General features: G+C 44.1%; 2 protein-coding genes across 2 annotated transcripts; both read left to right on the forward strand.

Moving 5' to 3' along the window:
- Nucleotides 1-5591: 5591 nt before the first annotated feature.
- Nucleotides 5592-6443, forward strand: LOC135573708 (sericin-1-like). Its single transcript, XM_065023315.1, has 2 exons — nt 5592-5622; nt 6043-6443. Exons 1-2 carry the CDS (start codon nt 5592-5594, stop codon nt 6441-6443), a joined length of 432 nt encoding a protein of 143 aa, XP_064879387.1.
- Nucleotides 6444-16946: 10503 nt separating this feature from the next.
- Nucleotides 16947-23578, forward strand: LOC115135459 (homeobox protein CDX-1-like). Its single transcript, XM_029670162.1, has 3 exons — nt 16947-17473; nt 22355-22503; nt 22767-23578. Exons 1-3 carry the CDS (start codon nt 17062-17064, stop codon nt 22962-22964), a joined length of 759 nt encoding a protein of 252 aa, XP_029526022.1. The 5' UTR covers nt 16947-17061; the 3' UTR covers nt 22965-23578.
- Nucleotides 23579-24275: the final 697 nt, after the last annotated feature.

Below are 24275 nucleotides of genomic sequence, written 5' to 3' on the forward strand. Positions count from 1 at the left end.
TTTGCAGATGTTATCGTGGGTGTAGTGAAATGCTTGTATTTCTAGCTCCAACAGTGTAGTAATAATACATAGAAAACAATACAAAACACTATGCACATCATTCAAAAGTAAAAAGAAAGAAATTAAGAAATATGAGAATGAGCAATGTCAGAGTCCGGAACAAATAAATAAAGTATTCAGACCCCTTGACTTTTTCAACACTTTGCTACGTTACAGACTTATTCTAAATTTGATTTAATTAATTTTTTTCTCTCATCAATTACATTTACATTTACATTTAAGTCATTTAGCAGACGCTCTTATCCAGAGCGACTTACAAATTGGTGCATTCACCTTATGACATCCAGTGGAACAGTAGTGCATCTAAATGTTTTAAGGGGGTGAGAGGGATTACTTTATCCTATCCTAGGTATTCCTTAAAGAGGTGGGGTTTCAGGTGTCTCCGGAAGGTGGTGATTGACTCCGCTGTCCTGGCGTCGTGAGGGAGTTTGTTCCACCATTGGGGGGCCAGAGCAGCGAACAGTTTTGACTGGGCTGAGCGGGAACTGTACTTCCTCAGTGGTAGGGAGGCGAGCAGGCCAGAGGTGGATGAACGCAGTGCCCTTGTTTGGGTGTAGGGCCTGATCAGAGCCTGGAGGTACTGAGGTGCCGTTCCCCTCACAGCTCCGTAGGCAAGCACCATGGTCTTGTAGCGGATGCCAGATTCAACTGGAAGCCAGTGGAGAGAGCGGAGGAGCGGGGTGACGTGAGAGAACTTGGGAAGGTTGAACACCAGACGGGCTGCGGCGTTCTGGATGAGTTGTAGGGGTTTAATGGCACAGGCAGGGAGCCCAGCCAACAGCGAGTTGCAGTAATCCAGACGGGGAGATGACAAGTGCCTGGATTAGGACCTGCGCCGCTTCCTGTGTGAGGCAGGGTCGTACTCTGCGGATGTTGTAGAGCATGAACCTACAGGAACGGGCCACCGCCTTGATGTTAGTTGAGAACGACAGGGTGTTGTCCAGGATCACGCCAAGGTTCTTAGCGCTCTGGGAGGAGGACACAATGGAGTTGTCAACCGTGATGGCGAGATCATGGAACGGGCAGTCCTTCCCCGGGAGGAAGAGCAGCTCCGTCTTGCCGAGGTTCAGCTTGAGGTGGTGATCCGTCATCCACACTGATATGTCTGCCAGACATGCAGAGATGCGATTCGCCACCTGGTCATCAGAAGGGGGAAAGGAGAAGATTAATTGTGTGTCGTCTGCATAGCAATGATAGGAGAGACCATGTGAGGTTATGACAGAGCCAAGTGACTTGGTGTATAGCGAGAATAGGAGAGGGCCTAGAACAGAGCCCTGGGGGACACCAGTGGTGAGAGCACGTGGTGTGGAGGCGGATTCTCGCCACGCCACCTGGTAGGAGTGACCTGTCAGGTAGGACGCAATCAAGCGTGGGCCGCGCCGAGGAGATGTCCAACTCGGAGAGGGTGGAGAGGAGGATCTGATGGTTCACAGTATCGAAGGCAGCCGATAGGTCTAGAAGGATGAGAGCAGAGGAGAGAGTTAGCTTTAGCAGTGCGGAGCGCCTCCGTGATACAGAGAAGAGCAGTCTCAGTTGAATGACTAGTCTTGAAACCTGACTGATTTGGATCAAGAAGGTCATTCTGAGAGAGATAGCGGAGAGCTGGCCAAGGATGGCACGTTCAAGAGTTTTGGAGAGAAAAGAAAGAAGGGATACTGGTCTGTAGTTGTTGACATCGGAGGGATCGAGTGTAGGTTTTTTCAGAAGGGGTGCAACTCTCGCTCTCTTGAAGGACGTAGCCAGGAAGGATAGCCAGGTAAAGGAGAAGGTCTCCGGAAATGGTCTGGAGAAGAGAGGAGGGATAGGGTCAAGCGGGCAGGTTGTTGGGCGGCCGGCCGTCACAAGACGCGAGATTTCATCTGGAGAGAGAGGGGAGAAAGAGGTCAGAGCACAGGGTAGGGCAGTGTGAGCAGAACCAGCGGTGTCGTTTGACTTAGCAAACGAGGATCGGATGTCGTCGACCTTCTTTTCAAAATGGTTGTGAAGTCATCTGCAGAGAGGGAGGAGGGGGAGGGGAGGAGGATTCAGGAGGGAGGAGAAGGTTGCAAAGAGCTTCCTAGGGTTAGAGGCAGATGCTTGGAATTTAGAGTGGTAGAAAGTGGCTTTAGCAGCAGAGAGAGAAGAGGAAAATGTAGAGAGGAGGAGTGAAAGGATGTCAGGTCCGCAGGGGTAGTTTTCCTCCATTTCCGCTCGGCTGCCCGGAGCCCTGTTCTGTGAGCTCGCAATGAGTCGTCGAGCCACGGAGTGGGAGGGGAGGACCGAGCCGGCCTGGAGGATAGGGGACATAGAGAGTCAAGGATGCAGAAAGGGAGGGGGGAGGAGGGTTGAGGAGGCAGAATCAGGAGATAGGTTGGAGAAGGTTTGAGCAGAGGGAAGAGATGATAGGATGGAAGAGGAGAGAGTAGCGGGGAGAGAGAGCGAAGGTTGGGACGGCGCGATACCATCCGAGGAGGGGCAGTGTGGGAAGTGTTGGATGAGAGCGAGAGGGAAAAGGATACAAGGTAGTGGTCGGAGACTTGGAGGAGTTGCAATGAGGTTAGTGGAAGAACAGCATCTAGTAAAGATGAGGTCGAGCGTATTTCCTGCCTTGTGAGTAGGGGGAAGGTGAGAGGGTGAGGTCAAAAGAGGAGAGGAGTGGGAAGAAGGAGGCAGAGAGGAATGAGTCAAAGGTAGACGTGGGGAGGTTAAAGTCGCCCAGAACTGTGAGAGGTGAGCCGTCCTCAGGAAAGGAGCTTATCAAGGCATCAAGCTCATTGATGAACTCTCCGAGGGAACCTGGAGCGATAAATGATAAGGATGTTAAGCTTGAAAGGGCTGGTAACTGTGACATGGAATTCAAAGGAGGCGATAGACAGATGGGTAAGGGGAGAAAGAGAGAATGACCACTTGGGAGAGATGAGGATCCCGGTGCCACCACCCCGCTGACCAGAAGCTCTCGGGGTGTGCGAGAACACGTGGGCAGACGAAGAGAGAGCAGTAGGAGTAGCAGTGTTGTCTGTGGTGATCCATGTTTCCGTCAGTGCCAAGAAGTCGAGGGACTGGAGGGAGACATAGGTTGAGATGAACTCTGCCTTGTTGGCCGCAGATCGGCAGTTCCAGGGGCTACCGGAGACCTGGAACTCCACGTGGGTCGTGCGCGCTGGGACCACCAGATTAGGGTGGCCGCGGCCACGCGGTGTGGAGCGTTTGTATGGTCTGTGCAGAGAGGAGAGAACAGGGATAGACAGACACATAGTTGACAGGCTACAGAAGAGGCTACGCTAATGCAAAGGAGATTGGAATGACAAGTGGACTACACGTCTCGAGTGTTCAGAAAGTTAAGCTTACGTAGCAAGAATCTTATTGACTAAAATGATTAAAATGATACAGTACTGCTGAAGTAGGCTAGCTGGCAGAGGCTGCGTTGTTGACTATGTAGGCTAGCTGGCAGTGGCTGCGTTGTTGACACTACACTAATCAAGTCGTTCCGTTGAGTGTAATAGTTTCTACTGTGCTGCTATTCGGGGCTGGCTGGCTAGCTAGCAGTGTTGATTATGTTACGTTGCGTTAAAGAACGACAATAGCTGGCTAGCTAACCTAGGAAATCGCTCTAGACTACACAATTATCTTTGATACAAAGCGGCTATGTAGCTAGCTATGTAGCTAGCTACGATCAAACAAATCAAGCCGTTGTACTGTAATGAAATGAAATGAAAAATGTGATACTACCTGTGGAGCGAGCGAAATGCGACCGGATTGTTGAGTGCGGAAGTTCTGTTCGGTAGACGTTGGCTAGCTGTTGGCTAGCTAGCAGTGTCTCCTACGTTAAGGACGACAAATAGCTGGCTAGCTAACCTCGGTAAATTAAGATAATCACTCTAAAACTACACACTCTAAACTACACAATTATCTTGGATACGAAGACAGCAAAGACAACTATGTAGCTAGCTAACACTACACTAATCAAGTCGTTCAGTTGAGTGTAATAGTTGTGCTGCTAATCGGTAGACGGTGGACTAGCTAACGGTGGACGTTAGCTAGCTGGCTAGCTGCAGGGCAGTGTAGACTGCGTTAGGACGACGAAATACGATAATTACGCAATTATCTATGATACAAAGACGGCTATGTAGCTAGCTAAGAAGAAATTGCTAAGATTAGACAAATCAAACCGTTGTACTATAATGAAATGTAATGAAATGTAATACTACCTGCGGACCGAGTGCAGATGCGACTGCTCGCTCCAACCCGGAAGTACGATTTGTCTGTATTGGGTAAATGTTGTGAAATTGTTAGATATTACTTGTTATGTTAGATATTACTGCCCTGTCGGAGATAGAAACACAAGTGTTTAACTACACCCACAATAACATCTGCTAAACACGTGTATGTGACCAATAAAATGTGATTTGATTTGTATAGCCCACGAAGAGCTCCTACACTGCACAAGCAGTGTAGGAGCAAAACAGGTTTTTAGAAATTTTTGCAAGTTTATTACAAATAAAAACTGAAATATCACATTTACATAAGCATTCAGACCCTCTACTCAGTACTTTGTTGAAGCACCTTTGGCAGCGATTACAGCATCGAGTCTTCTAGGTATGACGCTACAAGCTTGGCACACCTGTATTTGGGAAGTATCTCCCATTCTTCTCTGCATATCCTCCTAATCTTTGTCAGGTTGGATGGGGTGCGTCGCTGCACAGCTGTTTTCGGAGATGTTCGATCAGGTTCAAGTCCGGGCTCTGGCTTGGCCACTCAAGGACATTCAAGACGTCCCGAAGCCACCCCTGCTTGGCTGTTTGCTTAGGGTGGTTGTCCTATTGGAAGGTGAACCTTCGCCCCAGTCTGAGGTCCTGAGCACTCTTTGAGCAGGTTTTCATCAAGGATCTCTCTGTATTTTATTATTTTAATATTTTCCTCGATCCTGACTAGTCTCCCAATCCCTGCCATTGAAAACATTCTCACAGCATGATGCTGCCACCACCGTGCTTCACCGTAGGGATGGTGCCAGGTTTCTTCCAGGCGTGATGCTTGGCATTCAGGCCAAAGTGTTCAATCTCGGTTTCATCAGACCAAAGAATTTTGTTTCTCATGGTGTTTAGGTGCCACTTGGCAAACTTCTGCCTTTTTACTGAGGAGAGTCTTCCGTCTGGGCACTCTACCATAAAGGCCTGATTGTTGGAGTGCTGCAGAGATGGTTGTCCTTCTGGAAGGTTCTCACATCTCCACAGAGGAGCTCTGTCAGAGTTCCCATCGGATTCTTAGTCACCTCCCTGACCAAGGCCTTTCTCCCCCGATTGCTCAGTTTGGCCATGCGGCCAGCTCTACGAAGAGCCTTGGTGGTTCCAAACATCTTCCATTTAAGAATGATCGAGGCCACTGTGTTCTTGGGACCTTAAATGCTGCAAAAAATGTTTTGGTACCCTTCCCCAGATCTGTGCCTCGACACAATCCTGTCTCGGAGCTCTGCGGACAATTCCTTTGACCTCATGGCTTGTTTTTTTGCCCTGACATTGTCAACTGTGGAACCTTATTGTAACGGTCATCGTTGCATGAAGAAGGTGTGGACCAAAGCGCAGCGTGGTACGTGTTCATGATTTTTATTTGACTGAACACTAAAACACAAAACAACAATGTGAATAAACGAAACCGAAACAGTCCTGTAAGGTGCAGAAAACACTAAACAGAAAATAACTACCCACAAGACACGGGTGGGAAAAGGCTACCTAAGTATGGTTCTCAATCAGAGACAACGATAGACAACTGCCTCTGATTGAGAACCACACCCGGCATAAACATAGAACACAAAAACATAGAATGCCCACCCCAACTCACGCCCTTACCAAACCAAAATAGAGACATAAAAAGGATCTCTAAGGTCAGGGCGTGACAGTACCCCCCCCCAAAGGTACGGACTCCGGCCGCAAAACCTAACCCTATAGGGTTGGGCATCTATTCGTGGTGGCGGCTCTGGTGCGGGACGTGGACCCCGCTCCACCTTAGGCCTGGCCCACTTAGGTGGCGCCTCTGGAGCGGGGACCCTCGCCGCCGACCCCGGACTGGGGACCCTCTTCTCGGGCACCGGACAGGAGGGCAACTCTGGCAGCTCCGGACATGAGGGCGACTCTGGCAGCTCCGGACAGGAGGGCGACTCTGGCAGCTCCGGACAGGAGGGCGACTCTGGCAGCTCCGGTCAGGAGGGCGACCTTGGCAGCTCCGGAGTGACCCTGGCAGCTCCGGACTGGAGGGTGAACCTGGAGGGAGGAGACGCAGAGACAGCCTGGTGTGTGGGGCTGCCACCGGGCCCACCAGACCTACAGGAGGCCTGGTGCGTGGAGGAGGCACCGGATGAACCAGGCTGTGGGGGAGCACTGCGCAGCCTTGGCACCACTCTTCCAGGCTGAATGCCCACTTTAGCCCGGCCCCTCCAGAGTGCAGGCACTGGTCGAACTGGGCTGTGGGGGAGCACTGGAGATCTGGTGCTTACCACTCGCACCTCACCCTTAGGCTCAATGCCCACTTTCGCCCCGCTCGGGCGGAGCACAGGCATAGGGCAAACTGAACCCTCCTAGTGTCCCGGAGACACAGTACACAGAGCCGGCGCAGGATACCGTGGGCCGAAATGGCACACCGGAGACCAAACGCGCTGAGCTGGCACAATCCACCCTGGCTGGATGCCCACTCTCGCATGGCACTTGCGGGGGGCTGGCATGTAGCGCTCCGGGCTATGAACGCGTACTGGAGACACAGTGCGCTTCACCTCATAACACGGTGCCTGACCAGTACCACGCTGCCTCCGGTAAGCACGGGGAGTTGGCTCAGGTCTATTGCCTGACTCCGCCAATCTCCCCGTGTGCCACCCCCCCCCAAAAAAATGGGGACTGCCTCTCGTGCCTGCTGTGCTGCCTTGCCTCATATCGCCCAGCCTGTCTCCAGGGTCCCCATCTGTCCAATATCATCGCCCAAGTCCAGGAGTCCTGAACCTTCTGCTCACTGTTACCACGCTGCTTGGTCCGTAAACAGAAAATAACTACCCACAAGACACAGGTGGGAAAAGGCTACTTAAGGATGGTTCTCAATCAGAGACAACGATAGAGCTGCATTTGATTGAGAACCACACCCGGCCAAACACACAAAAATAGAAAACATAGAACACAAAAAGATAGAATGCCCACCCCAACTCACGCCCTTACCAAACCAAAATAGAGACATAAAAAGGATCTCTAAGGTCAGGGCGTGACACTTATATAGACAGGTGCGTGCCTTTCCGAATCGTGTCAAATCAGAGGGCCATTCTTTAATCTATGTACATAGGGCAAAGCAGTCTCTAAGGCACAGGGTAGAGTACCTGGTGGTAGCCGGCTAGTAACAGTGACTAAAGTTCTTAAGAGAATACTCGGCGGAGGCCGGCTGTTGGTGACTGTTTAACAGCCTGATGACCTTGAGATGAAACTGATTGTCAGTCTCTCGGTCCAGCTTTGATGCACCTGTACTGTCTCCTCCTCCTAGATCAGAGAAGGGCAACTTTGATGGGGGTTGGGACCACAAAAAAATCTGACCTCATCATGAGGGGCTGCAGTTTCTCACGGGTCTGCGTATCCATGTACATACCCCCCACCACATAGCGAGCAAAACATTTTAGCAGCCCCCTATTGGCAGTGGGGATAAATAAAAAATGCTTTATGCAATTTACACATTTTGCTATCGGGCGTAGAGAAAATGTTGCCGTATCAAAGCAACGAGTCGGAGTCAGAGTCCGAGTTTTCTTTGGTCTCTCCTCCACCCGTTACGGGGTCTGAGACGACGAAGCCTCCAACCATTAGCTCTGACAAATTGAACACCCTAGTCAATGGCGACTACATTTCCTGTAGTATTACTCGTAGTATTAGTAACATTCAGAGATCATACACTGTTTACCTGGGGGTAGGACTACCGACGTTATGGCTAATCTGAAGATGGTGCTGGCTAAGGCTAAAACTGGCGAGTGTAGAGAGTATAGGGATATTGTTATCCAAGTCGGCACCAACGATGTTAGAATGAAACAGTCAGAGGTCACCAAGCGCAACACAGCTTCAGAGTGTAAATCAGCTAGAAAGATGTGTCGGCATCAAGTAATTGTCTCTGGCCCCCCTCCCAGTTAGGGGGAGTGATGAGCTCTACAGCAGAGTCTCACAACTCAATCGCTGGTTGAAAACTGTATTCTGCCCCTCCCAAAATATAGAATTTGTAGGTAATTGGTCCTCTTTCTGGGACTCGCCCACAAACAAGACCAAGCCTGGCCTGCTGAGGAGTGACGGACTCCATCCTAGGTGGAGGGGTGCTCTCATCTTATCTATGAACATAGACAGGGCTCTAACTCCCCTAGCACCTCAATGAGAAAGGGCGCAGGCCAGGCAGCAGGCTGTTAGCCACCCTGCCAGCTTAGTGGAGTCTGCCACTAGCACAGTCAGTGTAGTTAGCTCAGCTATCCCCATTGAGACTGTGTCTGTGCATCGATCTATGTTGGGTAAAACTAAACATGGCAGTGTTCACCTTAGCAATCTCACTGGAATAAAGACCTCCTCCATTCCTGTCATTATTGAAAGAGACTGTGATATCTCACATCTCAAAATAGGGCTACATAATGTTAGATCCCTCACTTCCAAGGCAGTTATAGTCAATGAACTAATCACTGATCATAATGTTGATGTGATTGGCCTGACTGAAACATGGCTTAAGCCTGATGAATATACTGTGCTAAATGAGGCCTCACCTCCTGGGTACACTAATGTCCATATCCCCCACACATCTCGCAAAGGCGGAGGTGTTGCTAACATTTACTATAGAAAATTTCAATTTACAAAAATGCTGCCTACTCAATCACTTTTTATAGCTACTGTTTACAGGCATCCTGGGCCATATACAGTGGGGCAAAAAAGTATTTAGTCAGCCACCAATTGTGCAAGTTCTCCCACTTAAAAAGATGAGAGAGGCCTGTAATTTTCATCATAGGTACACTTCAATCAACTATGACAGACAAAATGAGAAAAACAAATCCAGAAAATCACATTGTAGAATTTTTTATGAATTTATTTTTAAATTATGGTGGAAAATAAGTATCTAACTGCAGTGAGGGCTCTTCGATACTGCACGGTACTGTCTTTCCAAGTAGTCAGAAGACTTCAAGTTTGGTGTAGCGCCATTTCCATTCCAATTTTCTGGAAGCTTGCTTCAGGGCTTGGGTATTTTCTGTATACCAGGGAGCTAGTTTCTTATGACAAATGTTTTTTGTTTTTAGGGGTGGACTGCAACTAAGGTATTACGCAAGGTTAAATGTAGTACCTCATTTAGGTGGTTAACCGATTTCTGTTCTCTGACATCCTTGGGTAGGTAGAGGGAGTCTGGAAGGGCATCTAGGAATCTTTTGGTTGCCTGAGAATTTATAGCACGACTTTTGATGATCCTTGGTAGGAGTCTGAGCAAATTATTTGTTGCGATTGTAAACGTAATAAAATGGTCCATAATATTTATTCCACAGGATAAAACGAGGTCCAGAGTATGACTGTGGCAGTGAGTAGGTCCGGAGAGATGTTGGACGAAACCCATTGAGTTGATGATGGCTCCGAAAGCCTTTTGAATTGGGTCTGTGGACTTTTTCATGTGAATATTGAAGTCACCAAAAATTTGAATATTATCTGCCATGACTACAAGGTCCGATAGGAATTCAGGGAACTCAGTGAGGAATGTTGTACTGTAGCTAGTAACTAGCTAACGTTAGATGGAAAATGGTTGTTGAAAAATGGTTGTACATAGCTAAATCCGTCTAGTTATCTAATAGAAGTTAACTGCTTAACGTTACCCTGAATTGTGAATTTCTCTGCATGTTGCGCCTCTTGCTGAGATCAGTGCTGTCTTCATAGTACTTTACCTGGTTGGAAAGATAAAATAAAATCTCCTCAAGGGATGCCATTGAAGTGCAACTACATACAAACAGAAAGCTGCAATAACAGTTACAGTAGCTTGCTAGATAGCTAGCAAAATTGCTAAATAAAACTGTCTGGCTAGCTAGCTGACTACTGTAGCTGGCTAGCTGACTAGGCAGGCTGAGGTATATAAGTACAGTAGCTAGCCACGTCAATCTAAAAACAGCTTAAATAATTTATTCCTATTTAACAATATGTACTTATATAAAGACAAATACATGGTAAAGAAAGTGTTCTCTTTCCAGACTTTTTGGTCCTCTGAAGCAGCAGGTTGTCACTGTCAAAAACACCGTCCTTGGAGAACTATTCTGAGCTAATAATTTTGTTTGGACTGAGTGAGCGCTTATGCGGTGAAATAGAACTAGAACTGCCCGCATCCTCCTTCCTTCGCGACCACTACGAGGCAAAATAGAACCAAGCAAGGAGATGTGTTGATACAATTTCGGTTGCGTTTTCTTCAGATTTCTCAGGATATGCGGTTTCCAGGATATGCGATTTCCAGGATATGCGGTTTCCCCAGGACATGCCTCAGGACATGCGGTTTCCAGTTTGCACATTGTCCAGTGTAGTTTCGTGAGAGCTGTTGCGGTGTCGGCTTGGGGTTGAATATACACGGCAGTGTAAGGAGGTAATGCGATCAGCATTTGATGGTGAGGTATTCCAGATTGGCAGGAACAATCGGACTATTCACCACCCTACTCAGCATGCTGACAGACACCAACATATTCTACTGTTGCCTTAATGGTGCTTGGGCATATCTGGCATGTCGTCAAGCTTGCCATTCAGTTTTATCAGAGAATAATGTATGACTTAAGTAAGGAGTGGTAGAGCAACATTTCATTTGGAGTGCTCAAAGCCTAGATAGACATGAGAAGTAATGCGGTGTACAGCACCAGAGCACATTATAGTAGCATCCCACTGGGCACACACTGGTTGAATCAATGTTGTTTCCACATCATTTCAATGAAATATTGTTGAATCAACGTGGAATGGATGTTGAATTGATGTCTGTGCCCAGTGGGCAGTATTCTAATGTTTCTTTAGCATAAAGCAAGTCAGTGCCCAGTGGGATGGCAATGAATGTGAGGGAGACCATTAGGGGAAATCTATATCTGACAGTGCAATTTATCTAAAAAGACTGATGTAAAGAAACCAAATGAAATGGGTTAGCACCCACTGTACATATGGCTCTGTGAGTTGGAGGTTCGTCCAGCAGCTCTCTTGAGCAGCCTAACTCAGCATATCTGTCAACACGTGGGATATTTAGGTCCATATGTTCCTCCGGAAGTGGGACAAACTGGGAGCGGAGCGGAGGCTTGACCGCAGGCAGACACAAGACTCTTTCAGCTGTGTGTGTGTGTGTGTGTGTGTGTGTGTGTGTGTGTGTGTGTGTGTGTGTGTGTGTGTGTGTGTGTGTGTGTGTGCGTGCGTGAGTGAGTGAGTGTGTGTGTGTACATGTGTGTGTGAGAGAGAGAACCTACTGGATCCTGCACATGAAAACCAGCAGCACAGATCCATCCCAATACTGGAGCATGCCCAGAGTATGACCCTCAGTTTCCATGGTGATCTGCAGCGATAAACAGAGATAATATGAGGTCATAATTATTTATTTTTAACTTGGAGTAGTTAAGAGAACTTTTGGCCAATGGAGTTGAAGGAAAGGAAATGACGCATGAAGACATAATCCCAAACCAAGGAGGCAGCTCAGAGAATAATGATTTCTTTGCACATTTTTACATTTGCTGTTCACTCACTCTTTACTCTCAACTTAGTTTTCTTTAATCAATTTGTCAGTTATACATATTTCACTCTATTGCTGTGTTCTTATAAAGCCTATGCAAGGTTTTGTTTGCTATTACTATCTCAACAAAATTATGTTTAAAGAAAACAATGCCTTCTTTATCTGCCCCCATTCCACTTCTGGGGTGTAGGAACCAAACAGAACCAAACACAATGAAACAGGGAGGGACCTAAATGTGTCCAATAGAAACGGTGCAAAACGTTTTCCTACGATGTAAAGCATTTTGCTACGGTGTGCGACTAATAAATAAACCCCATGCAATTTCCTAAATTATGCAACAGGGGGAGACAGAGGGCAGTTCACATACAATCTCGTATGACCACCATGCACAACTGTGTGTGGGCAGTTGTGAAATAAACGATTAGTAAATGTGATGACATTAGAATTGAAAATTGTAGTGTCAAGCAATCGTTAAAGGAGCATTCAGCATTTGCTACATCCATTTTTGGCCTTAAATTAATGATACAATATGTACCAATTGATTCTTGAAGAATATAGAACCCAAAATAGAAGCTTTATTTTTTTTTGGTCCAATGTTTGTAAACAAAGCAAACTGTAAACAAACTCTATATAGTCTCAAACATGGTTAAAACTATAATTTTGATATCATTGATGGGCAGTCCCTTACACACATAGCTCTGTCTTTGAATTTGAGAGTGATCAAATTTCTCTATCCCCATCCCTCAGGTTTTTGCCGAAAGAGAGGCGCTTTGTAAACTCCAGATTGGCCCTTTCAACTTTGACTGCAGAATATTTGAAATGTGGATGACTCAAATCACAGGTGCCCTTGTTTTGAGAGCACCGTTCTAAAACATCTCACCTGGTTTCCTTAAAATATTCACATTGATATCCTAGATTTAGTTATAAGCATAAGCAATACATAAAGTGTAATAATCCTTCAAATGGAGTCTACCTCGCTTAATCTGATCTAAATATGATCAAATACTACAACTACATGCCTTAAAAACATTCATCTTAACATAACATGCCAAACAACAAATCTCAACTAAACCTATACCACAACACCGTTCCACAATATTAAGACGCCTTTTTTTGACTGATCCCTAATGAGACCCTAATGAGAATTCTTATTTTAAAACGATTTGATCTCTCTCTCAAGGCACATTTTATTTGGAATAGTCATGGAGTACGCCATTCAGCATGAATTAAATGTGAAGCAATGACCAAATTATAATGTTGTACAAACGTATACAATGTGAATTTACCATTGCTCTTGTTCCACTGAATTACATTGACCTCTTGGCTGTACACCTTCGTTTCTCCACCTGTTGCATTGAGCTGAATCAATAGAGCAGTCAGCCAGTCAGTCAGGACTTCACTGTCTCCATGACACACAGGTCGGGTCATTCCCCCTGACTGTCTCCATGGCACCCTGCGTTGACGAGGAAGTCACACTTGGTTGTGAAGTGTGACCTAACACTGTCACCCCTCCCCAGCCTGCTTTGAACTTTTTTCTCATCTTACCCATTTTCATGAGTGTTATTCATTTCTTCCCATGAAAATGTGTCAAAATTCACAATTACATTTCTCAGGGAAATAAAAATGGTGAAATACACATTCATGTTCATCTATAACATGTTTATAAATCAGTTGTGTCTTTGACTGAGGAACACAGAGAGAAATTCCATCAAATTCCATCTAGACACAGTTGCCTTAGAGCAAATAATTTTACCTACCTGGGCCTAAACGTCAGCACGACAGGTAACTTCCACAAAGCTGTGACCGATTTGAGAGACATGGCAAGAAGGGCCTTCTACACCATCAAAAGAAACATCAAATTTGACATCCCAACTAGGATCTGGCTAAAAATACTTCAATCAGTTATTGAACCCATTGCCCTCTAAGGTTGTGACATTTGGGGTCCACTCACCAACCAGGAATTCACAAAATGGGACACACACCAAATTGAGACTCTCTGCATGCAGAATTATGCATAAACATAATCTGTGTACAACGTCAACCCACCAAATAATGCATGCAGAGCAGAATCAGGCCAATACCCGCTAATATCCAGAAAAGAGCTGTTAAATTCGAGAGGCACCTAAAAGGAAGTGGCTCCTAAACCTTCCATAACAAAGCCATCACCTACAGAGAGATTAACCTAGAGAACCTCTCAGCCAGTTGGTTCTGGGACTCTGTTCACAAACGCAAACAGACCCTATAGAGCCCCAGGACAGCAACACGATTACACCCAACCAAATCACGGGAAAAACAAAAAGATAATTACTTGACACATTGGAAATAATTAACCAACAAACGGAGCAAACTGGAATGCTATCTGGCCCTAGACAGAGAGTACACAGTGACAGAATACCTAACCAATGTGACTGACCCAAAAATAATACAAGCTTTGACTATGTACAGACTCAGTGACCATAGCCTTGCTGTTGATGTTGCACGTTCCTGGCTGTTGAGAAATGACAGGCTATGTGCACGCTGCCCACAAAACGAGGTGGAAACTGAGCTGTACTTCCTAACCTCCTGCCAAATGTATGACCATATTAGAGACGCATATTCCCCTCTTATTACACAGACTCACAAAGAATTTGAAAGCAAACAACATTTTGATAAACTCCCATATCTATTAGGCCAAATTACCACAGTGTGCCATCACAGCAGCAAGATTTGTGAGCTGTTGCCATATGAAAAGGGCAACCAGTGGAACACAAACACCATTGTAAATACAACCTATATTCGTCTGCTTATTTATTTTCCCTTTCGTACTTTAACTTTTTGAACATTGTTATACATTATTATAGCCAATAATATAACAATATGAAACGTCTTTATTATTGGGAAACTGTTGTGAGTGTAATGTTTACAATTCAATTTCGGATTATTTTATTACATTTTTGTTTGTTATCTATTTCACTTGCTTTGGCAATTTTTCCCATGCCAATAAAGCCATTTGAATTGAATTGAATTGAGAGAGGCAGGCAGACTGGTAGTCTGTGGGAAGCAGTGGGAGAATGGCAGATAGGGACGCATATTTACCATTAAGGGCGGGTGAGATGGGAGAGGCTTCCCCATGTCATTGTGTCGCTCTGTCCTCCCGGAGCCCGACAAACACTGTCCCAGACAGGGAGCCATGGGGAGCCATGGGGAACCAGAGCAGGGCCACTTCCCTGGGCCCTCAGCCTGGTGGAGGAACCCCCTCAGGGGCCAGACAGAGGTCACCTCACAGCACAGTCCTTCTCCTCGCAGAGCACAGGTGACCACACCAGCCCACACAGAACATAGTGCTCCCAAGAAAGCTACCTACACAGGTGACAAGGAGAGGAGAGAGAACAGTAGAATGCCACGAGACACTGGGAAGCTCAAAGCCTCTGTAGCAATGTACTCTTGCCCACAAATGCTTCTTCACGGTGTACAGTATGCTCCCACTGTTCTTACTAGGTTATTATAGGGTTATTATATGAACATTAACTGGTTCAAACTGGCGAAACGGTTTAAAATGATTAGTGCTGGTTGTTAAACTGCCTTTCTTCACCACAAGGAAAGAAAGTGTTATACAATAAACAGCCTTCAATATATTATGTTGAATTATAGATCAAATGCTTCTAGGTCTGATTTTCTTTTGATACTGACAGAATGCTAAAAACTGTCACTTGAACTGAAATACACTGAATTCATGAATTATTATTATATAGTTATCGTTCTAATTTTATGTTTATAATTATTTTTCGTTTGTATTGTTTATACTGTTGACGTTGTTACGATAAGCACCTGTGTTATTGTATGACAGGAATGAAAGTACAATTTTACATATTTGAAATCTTCATAAATCAAAAATGTCGTTTTTAAATAAATAGCTTTTTTTATTTTTTATAAATAGCTACAATTATTTATATTTTTTGAACAATGTAGCTAAAAACGGTATTATTGAAATGCTTCAACCAATGAAAAAAATTATTCTAGACATTCCATTACGTTTTGTTATTACTGGTAATAGGATATAACTGAAATAAACTAATTGTAGATCTAAAGAAAAGAAAAAAAAAGGAAAACTTGAAATATTATATTCTATTTCGTTAGTAATTATGACTTGAACATTAAGGTCTGAATGAATTACAATAGAATAATGACCTGGATGGACATCTAATGTCCAATTTGTAAGTCGCTCTGGATAAGAGCGTCTGCTAAATGACTTAAATGTAAATGTTGACCTTTAATTGTTTTTACAAAATAGACGGTTTGATTTAGCTTTCAAGTCGTATTTCGTTTGAAAGTCGATGTATTTCAATGGTATCTAAATTTTGACAAATTCTATTTTAAATGTGTGACCCTCATGAAACTCAGCTTACAACCTGCATGTTTTTTTCACTGGTTCAATTCCATTTCTAAAGCACAAGAGGGGTAACAACAGAGAAGCTTAAACTCGGGGCACCGAGAGAGCAATGAGTTTGATTAAAATTCGAAATATTCCATGAGCCACTTCCTCCTGGTTTAGAACAACGAGACTAGACCGGCATATAACCTCAGCGATCTGTTTGAAATCCTTTCCCGCTTTAAGGTCACTTGAAATATGTTATGCTCCAGCGGGAGAGTAAAATATATAGGCCAACTCATGAAATAAATATACATATAGGCCTAATATTACAAGAAGTATATCACCCAAAACAAGTAAGAGATGAGCACATGGCAGGATGTAGGCTATCTAAGGAAATGGTATGGTTAGTATATAGGGTCATTTTTACATTTAATAGGGATTTATTGGGGCACATTTATATGCACAACATGATTTTATAGATAGGCTATCTGCTTTTAGTTTTTTTTAAGGCCATGGCCACTCCAGGCCTTGCTACCCACGTTCCTCGACCCTTCACCATTATATTCCACAAGGCATGTATGGGCGTTATGCGGACAATGCAGTGACAGGTTCTCCCATTGAGACAATCAACATGAACTCATGTTAGTTTCTCCTGTGCGATTTGTAGCATTCTTCTAAATGCCCGTGACGGCTTTGATGCCGGTGCTCTGTTGCCTTTGAAATGCAGGCCCGTCTCTAATGCAAATTGTCCCTGGTGGGATAAGGTGAGGGAGGGAGATGAGGGCTATAAAATGTTGACGTCAGCGCGACACCTCTTGACTGGCAGCGTGTTTAGCAAACAAGAAGTTGAAGAGTAGGCTATAGACCAGCCAGGTAGAGGAGGCCTTGGTTCAACAGAAACCTGGGGTAGAGGAGGCAGGAGCAACGCGCTTGACGCACACTATGCGCACGAGTTCCCATACGGAAAGATGTACGTGAGTTATCTTTTGGAGAAGGAACCCAGCATGTACCCAAATTCAGTGCGACATCCAAGCCTAAACTTGAACCATCAGAACTTTGTCCCCGCACCTCCACAGTATTCGGATTTCAGCGGATACCACCACGTTGCTGGGATTAACAATGACCCTCACCACAGCCAGACGGGGGCCTGGAACCCCGTTTACCCGCCGAGCCGGGAAGAGTGGTCACCCTATGGGCCGGGGACAGGACCGTCCACATCTAATCCGGGGCCAATAGGCTATAGTCCCCCAGAGTTCTCTCCAGTCCCACAATCCGGGCTTCTCCCGTCTATCAATTCATCTGTTGGGCAGCTGTCTCCCAATTCTCAGCGCAGAACCGCTTATGATTGGATGAGGCGGAGCGTACCACCGGCAAATTCAGGTAGGTTACTGAGGTGTTTCATACATTTTTGTAATCAATCATCAAAAGTGGATCATTTGGTTGTCCATAAAACCATAGAAAGTAAAGCCTAAATCACGTTTTTAAATGTTTATTAAAATAATAATAAACTATATCTATATGTAGCAAATCACATACATATGAAATATGAATGGTTAAATTCAATATCTTGGCCCATTTTCTTTCTCAAATCAAAGATGCTGAAATACTGTAGGCACCGTATTGAGAGGGAAAAGCAAAACCAGAACCACTGCCCTTGGGAGTCACATTCATTGAATGATGCGTGCACCTGTTCTCTAAATTCAGAGACGAATTCGTTTTTCAACTCAGAAAGATGGAATACCGGGTTATTTTTCATAGTTCTCACCCAAATGAAGATTTAGTATTTGTCCAATCCCATCAAAGTATTTGACATTGCTGTGTATTGTCATATAATATCATATGTCATTGACATAATCTTTATATTTTGCGCTCATTGGCACAGTTGCTCCTCACTGCAGTGCTTGTGTGAACACATGAATCACACCTCGCATGCCATCTTCAATTAGTGCATTATCTCGTGAGTTTTATGGGTACAGACGTGGGATCTTAATTTGATCACTATTTTGTTACTGCAAATTTTTCTGGACAGCAGGAAATTATTTTATTTTACCTTTATTTAACTAGGCAAGTCAGTTAAGAACAAATTCTTATTTTCAATGACGGCCTAGGAACAGTGGGCTAACTGCCTGTTAAGGGGCAGAACGACAGATTTGTACCTCATCAGCTCGGGGGTTTGAACTTGCAACCTTCCGGTTACTAGTCCAACGCTCTAACCACTAGGCTACCCTGCCGCCCCAAATGCATATTTCTAGTGTATTTGAGTTTTAAAAAGGCTTCTAAAGTTTCTCATTTCCACTTTGAAATGTCAGACTTGAATTGCCCCAACGAAAACTCTATCATACACAATAGCCTAATAATTCACATTTCCTGTTGCTGCAGAATCATTTTCCTGCTGTAGCAAACTCACCCAAATGAATATCCTACATCTGTGTAGTTTGGGCTATGTAATGTTTAAAAAAATATATATATATTTGATTTATTTATTAAACTTTATTAACCTCTAGGCAAGTCAGTTAAAAACAATTTCTTATTTACAATGGTGGCCTACACCGGCCAAACCCAGACGACGCTCCACCCTGTGGGACTCCCAATCACGGCAATCAATGTATTGACAGTTGAAGGTAAAGCAGGGTATGCATTTTAATTGCATTGTGTGTTGACCTATTCAAATAATAACCGCTCAATGATTATAGTTATGATTATAATTGTCTATCATCAGTAGTGAATAGTAATAGTAGTAGGCTAGTAGCCTATAATAGGCATAATATAGTCTATAATAGGCATAATTTAGTCTATAATAGGCATAATATAGTCTATAATAGGCATACTATAGTCTATAATAGGCATACTATAGTCTATAATAGGCATAATGTAGTCTATAATAGGCATAATGTAGTCTATAATAGGCATAATGTAGTCTATAATAGGCATAATGTAGTCTATAATAGGCATACTATAGTCTATAATAGGCATAATGTAGTCTATAATAGGCATACTATAGTCTATAATAGGCATAATGTAGTCTATAATAGGCATAATTTAGTCTATAATAGGCATAATATAGTCTATAATAGGCATACTATAGTCTATAATAGGCATAATGTAGTCTATAATAGGCATAATGTAGTCTATAATAGGCATAATGTAGTCTATAATAGGCATACTATAGTCTATAATAGGCATAATGTAGTCTATAATAGGCATACTATAGTCTATAATAGGCATAATGTAGTCTATAATAGGCATAATGTAGTCTATAATAGGCATACTATAGTCTATAATAGGCATAATGTAGTCTATAATAGGCATAATGTAGTCTATAATAGGCATAATATACACATCATCAAATTTTTGTCTGGATTTTGTCTGGTTTAGACGTCACAATTATTACGTGAGCAATCACTCCTTTTCCCCGACATCTGCATATTTCATAATGTTACAGGATTTTTTCATAATTTCAATAAGAATTCTTTAGAGTCAGCTGAGACGGCTAAACCTGCAAGTGATCAAATTAAAGAAACAGTCTGCTGTGGTTCAAAGATCTTGTTAGGCAAATTAAGAGGTTTGTTGTCTTTTTGTATGTCAGCGACCTAGGGCTCTAGAATAGTTTTCTATGTTGTAATACTTTGTTAGGAATTATGTCTCAAGGCGGGAGTAGTTTGTGTTAAATCACCTTTATCAGTACAAGAAAGCAGGCCCGAAGAGAAAATAGCAAATCATTTCAGAGTATGCATGCTCCTTCTGGCCTCATAGAATATAGGTAGATAACTGAAACTGAATTACAGGAATGCAGTTTGAACCCATGTGAATCCTGTAGACCAAACTGCCCAGACTGAGAGTTAGATGACTCTTAACGCTTTTCTTCCTGTGTAGAAAACCCAACAGAAATCAAATTGTCGTCAATGGCTGCCTGGGACCGCTTCTGATTACAAAGGCTTCAGGGGCACAGACTTTGGGCTTCCGTAAATGTCCAGTTTACAGTACCTATTGGACGTGGATGCTTCAAAAGTACATTTTTATCCAAAATTCGTCGTTCCAGTCCATGTGGTTATCTGGACGTCCCAGACAGAGAGTTCTACGGTCCATGTTACAGATTATCTCCATGTCACTTTATCGTACCGGCCAGAAAATCTCCTTAACCTCAACTGCTTAACCATTTATCTCAGCAGCCGTCAATGGTAGTAATTACAGAAGTACAGCGCTCCATAGATTAATGGACAGTGCAATGTTTTGCCATCAGTGGTTGCCATTTTTAATAAGCAGAGTTATAGATTTATCTCCACCTATGCAATGTAAACACCACCACTTCTCAAACTTTTCACATTTGGACTGAATTATGTTTTTACTTTTTATGGGTTCTTTGAATGCTGTTTGGCATATTTAGTTGTTCCATCAAGAGAAACTATCACCGGACTGTTGAATATTTCTGGCTCCTCTACGGTTTCGTCTCTCCCAGTGCAGCGTTACAATGCTTTGCCACCTAACATTCAAATGAAATGCTAATGTACAGGCTCAAAGTGAGCCCCTTGGTGGCCTTCCCATGTGACCGCAAACTGTGTCGCCGCTGGCGATGAGAGCCACTACAATCAGTACAGTTTTTGATCAACGCAGCATTACGATTGTATGGGTCAATACCCCCGTAGACATACATGCCGTAAATAATGACGTGCCTCATTAGGTGCCTCGTTCACTACCTCAGATGCCGTCCGTTTAGGAGCGGTCCTCCTCGGTCAACATGGACGTTTGAAAACAACGGTCATGAGAGAATTATGAATCAGGAGGTGAAGAGGAACAATTAGGGGAACATGGGAGCAGGAGGGTGTGTTCTGTGTTTCAACAGCCTAATGGTCTGGATAACTCTCTGGTCGTCAGGCCTGGCGCCCTCACAGGCAGCCCCCTCACCCTCTCAGCTCACACATTTTAATCTTTAACCTGGTCGCTGCGTCTGCACTTAGGTGCCTCATTCACTATGGACAGAATGAAGTGACTTTTGATTTACGGTACCTAATTAAAAAGGCCTGGTTGATCCCAGAGCTTTGCTACTTTATCTCTGTGTGTGTGTGTGTTTTAGTGAAAGGTTTCATGTATGAAATGAAGCAGACACCACATTTTCACAGATGTCTGATGTCATCTTTATTTACTCTTCTAATGTTGTTTATTTACGGCATGCAAGTTAATGTGAAATGTGACTGGACAGTAGGCCAGTCATCCTCCCATTATAGCCAATGCAGGTCAAGCCCTGTCTCCTAGTGAAAAGGAGTACTACTCAGAATCACATCTGTTCGGCTAGTTTATACTGGGGTCTACTAAGCTAACATATGGAGTTGTTTTAAGATGGTCATACCATGGATCATTTAGCTATTTGATTTATTATTTTAGGACCCCTTTATGTATAAAAAAAAAAAAAGATTTGATAAAATATTGAATTTGCCCTTTACTGCTGTAGCCTATAGAAACGCATTGACTAACACAGTGGTTCCCAACTTGGCCGATCCTCCGGGGGTACTTGGCCGATCCTCAGGGGGTACTTGGCCGATCCTCAGGGGGTACTTGGCCGATCCTCAGGAAGAGACATAACACCATAGGCCTGCCTCTGAAATGCACATGAAGGGGTCCTTCAAGGGTACTCGGGGCAAAGCTAAATTCAGTTGTTGGTACGGTAATCGTAAAACGTTGGGAACCACTGGACTAACATATTCATAAATGGTAAGAAAGACAGTAAAAAAATGTATCATATGGTTTTAAAGTGTCTGTCCTATATCTAGGAGATATAAGAAAGCTCAGGAAATGTTTGAGAATTTTTTGGACACAAATTTAATTAACCCATTATTTTTGTTGGCACAAAACTACCTCCATACTTTCATTCATTTGTATGGGTTACCTTCAGATGAGTCCCGTGACACATCGTGTTCGTGAGAGTCTCATCTTGTGGTCATATTCGTTTTGTTGGCTAAACCGTTCGGGACGTTACACACATTTTCGTGAGAAGACCGATTTTCGGGATGTCTCATGTGACAAACACTACTGTAGCTCGGCCACCTTCCACCGCAGATGTGGAAGGCCGACAGAGGCGGATGCGTTGGATTGAGATGCAGCCCGTGCATATCTCCAGCTGAAATTGACAGATTTTTACTGTCACTTAGATTGACGCATGGGTGGCGTCAATACACTCTTAGGGATTAAAGTTAGTCAAAATATAAGTCGTTTTTCTACATGACACACGCAATATAAAAGTTGACAGATGGCCGTACTCTGTTGCAGGTGGTAAGACAAGAACGAAAGACAAGTACCGGGTGGTGTACACAGATCACCAGCGGTTGGAGCTGGAGAAAGAGTTCCACTATAGCCGCTACATCACCATCAGGAGGAAAGCAGAGCTGGCCACGTCTCTCAGCCTCTCAGAACGACAGGTCAGACACAACATCATGGGACAGGGGACAATCTCTCAATTTTCTGTGTCTGTCTGTCTGTCTGTCTGTCTGTCTGTCTGTCTGTCTGTCTGTCTGTCTGTCTGTCTGTCTGTCTGTCTGTCTGTCTGTCTGTCTGTCTGTCTGTCTGTCTGTCTGTCTGTCTCTCTCTCTCTCTCTCTCTCTCTCTCTCACGCACACCTTTCTCAAAAGTTTACTGGACCAGTCACGGAGCACTTACATCAAATCTTTTCTTGATTCCATAGGTAAAAATCTGGTTTCAGAATCGGCGTGCCAAAGAGAGGAAAGTGAACAAGAAGAAGATGCAACAGCCTCAGCCTGCGTCCACAACAACACCTACTCCCCCAGGCTCTGGCATGCCCGGCAACGTTGCCATGGTGACCAGCAGCAGTGGCAGCTTAGTGTCTCCGTCTATACCAATGACTATCAAAGAAGAATACTGAGGACGATGGTCTGACGTGATGGGGGAAAAAATACTTTTGTCCAAATCTAACCTGCAATAGTGACCCCGCCCCCCAGTCAACAGCTCGAGCATCATGGGGTCAAATGCAGGAGTCTACAGCTCCAAAGACAGACAAGAAATATAGACTTGCTGCTGTTTCCTTCGCTTCTGTAAAAAATAAATAATAATAATAACAAACGTCTAAAGGACAAGATAGACCAACACGAACGTCGGCCATGCGCAGTAGATCACCTGCTGGGTGTCGAAAAACTATGGCGAATTCAATTCGCAGAATCATCGGGAAATAAACAGAAAATGGCGGCCCATGTGCTGTGGTTGAAGGCGATAGGACGGCCACCCGCTCTGCACACGTTCGTGTTGGTCTGTCTTGTCCGAAAGGGAGACAATGAACAGAGAAAAAGAACTGCTATAAACATATATAGATATTAAATTGTTGTATTTCACTGTTATAATGGCTTCTACTGTTTCTGTTGTTGATATCTCTTCTGCTCTGCCCATCACATACTGGGAATACTTGTAAATGGTTCTGATTCCAAGCCAGAATAATAAAGTGTATATTTTTTAAGTCATTTGTATTAAAAGCTTTATTGTCAACTCTGGAGCTCATTCTTTACAGAAGGACAACGGAAGAGATTTGGATCACACGTTTATATTATGACCATCTGTCACACACTTAGGAGTACATCATTTCAAAAGTGTCCCCAATGGGACAATCCTCCTTCAATGTCTTAAGGCTACGTAAGTGTGGCCATAAGCGTACCGTGCAGCATGTGTTGTTTTCGAGGCACTCAAATGGCAACAGTGCATTTCAAATGGGAACGATTGGGACGAACATAATTGGAGAAATGTAATTTCAGCCGACACTTCATCTCTGAATCCACCTAACGTGAGAACGTTAAAGAAAACTACGTAAGTGATCATTGCGTATCGAATTGAATTTATTCGGGGGTTTGCGTTGTGACCTTATAGATTTACAATGTAGTATTTTGGATCATTATTGTGTGGGTCTTTGTGCGAACATCAGCAGGTTCAAGGAGAGGTATCATGTCATATATTTTTTTTTTTAAAGTGATAGAGTCAGTGGTCAAAGTGACAGCGAGACAGGCAGGGCCCGTGACAACTCACCAAGGAGGCAGGACTGTTTGCACAGTAAAACTGAGTGGCATGATAAGGAGCGATTGGCTCCAGGAGGATAGAGTCCTTTTAATATCATCTCTACCCATTATCACGGCCCCGCGACGGAGAGGCGCACTCTGTGGAGGCCTGCGGTATCAGCCCTGCTGCGTCGCAC

The sequence above is a fragment of the Oncorhynchus nerka genome, linkage group LG10 (assembly GCF_034236695.1).
Source record: "Oncorhynchus nerka isolate Pitt River linkage group LG10, Oner_Uvic_2.0, whole genome shotgun sequence".
NCBI lineage: Eukaryota > Metazoa > Chordata > Actinopteri > Salmoniformes > Salmonidae > Oncorhynchus > Oncorhynchus nerka.

Excerpts from the sequence above, each read along its gene's own strand:
- LOC135573708 (XM_065023315.1), top strand. The coding sequence starts at position 5,592 with ATGAAGAAGGTGTGGACCAAAGCGCAGCGTG. Across the intron at positions 5,623-6,042 it reads GTGGACCAAAGCGCAGCGTG|GCCTGGCCCACTTAGGTGGC; the intron begins GTACGTGTTCAT and ends GCTCCACCTTAG.
- LOC115135459 (XM_029670162.1), top strand. The coding sequence starts at position 17,062 with ATGTACGTGAGTTATCTTTTGGAGAAGGAACCCAGCATGTACCCAAAT. Across the intron at positions 17,474-22,354 it reads CGTACCACCGGCAAATTCAG|GTGGTAAGACAAGAACGAAA; the intron begins GTAGGTTACTGA and ends ACTCTGTTGCAG. Across the intron at positions 22,504-22,766 it reads TCAGCCTCTCAGAACGACAG|GTAAAAATCTGGTTTCAGAA; the intron begins GTCAGACACAAC and ends TTGATTCCATAG.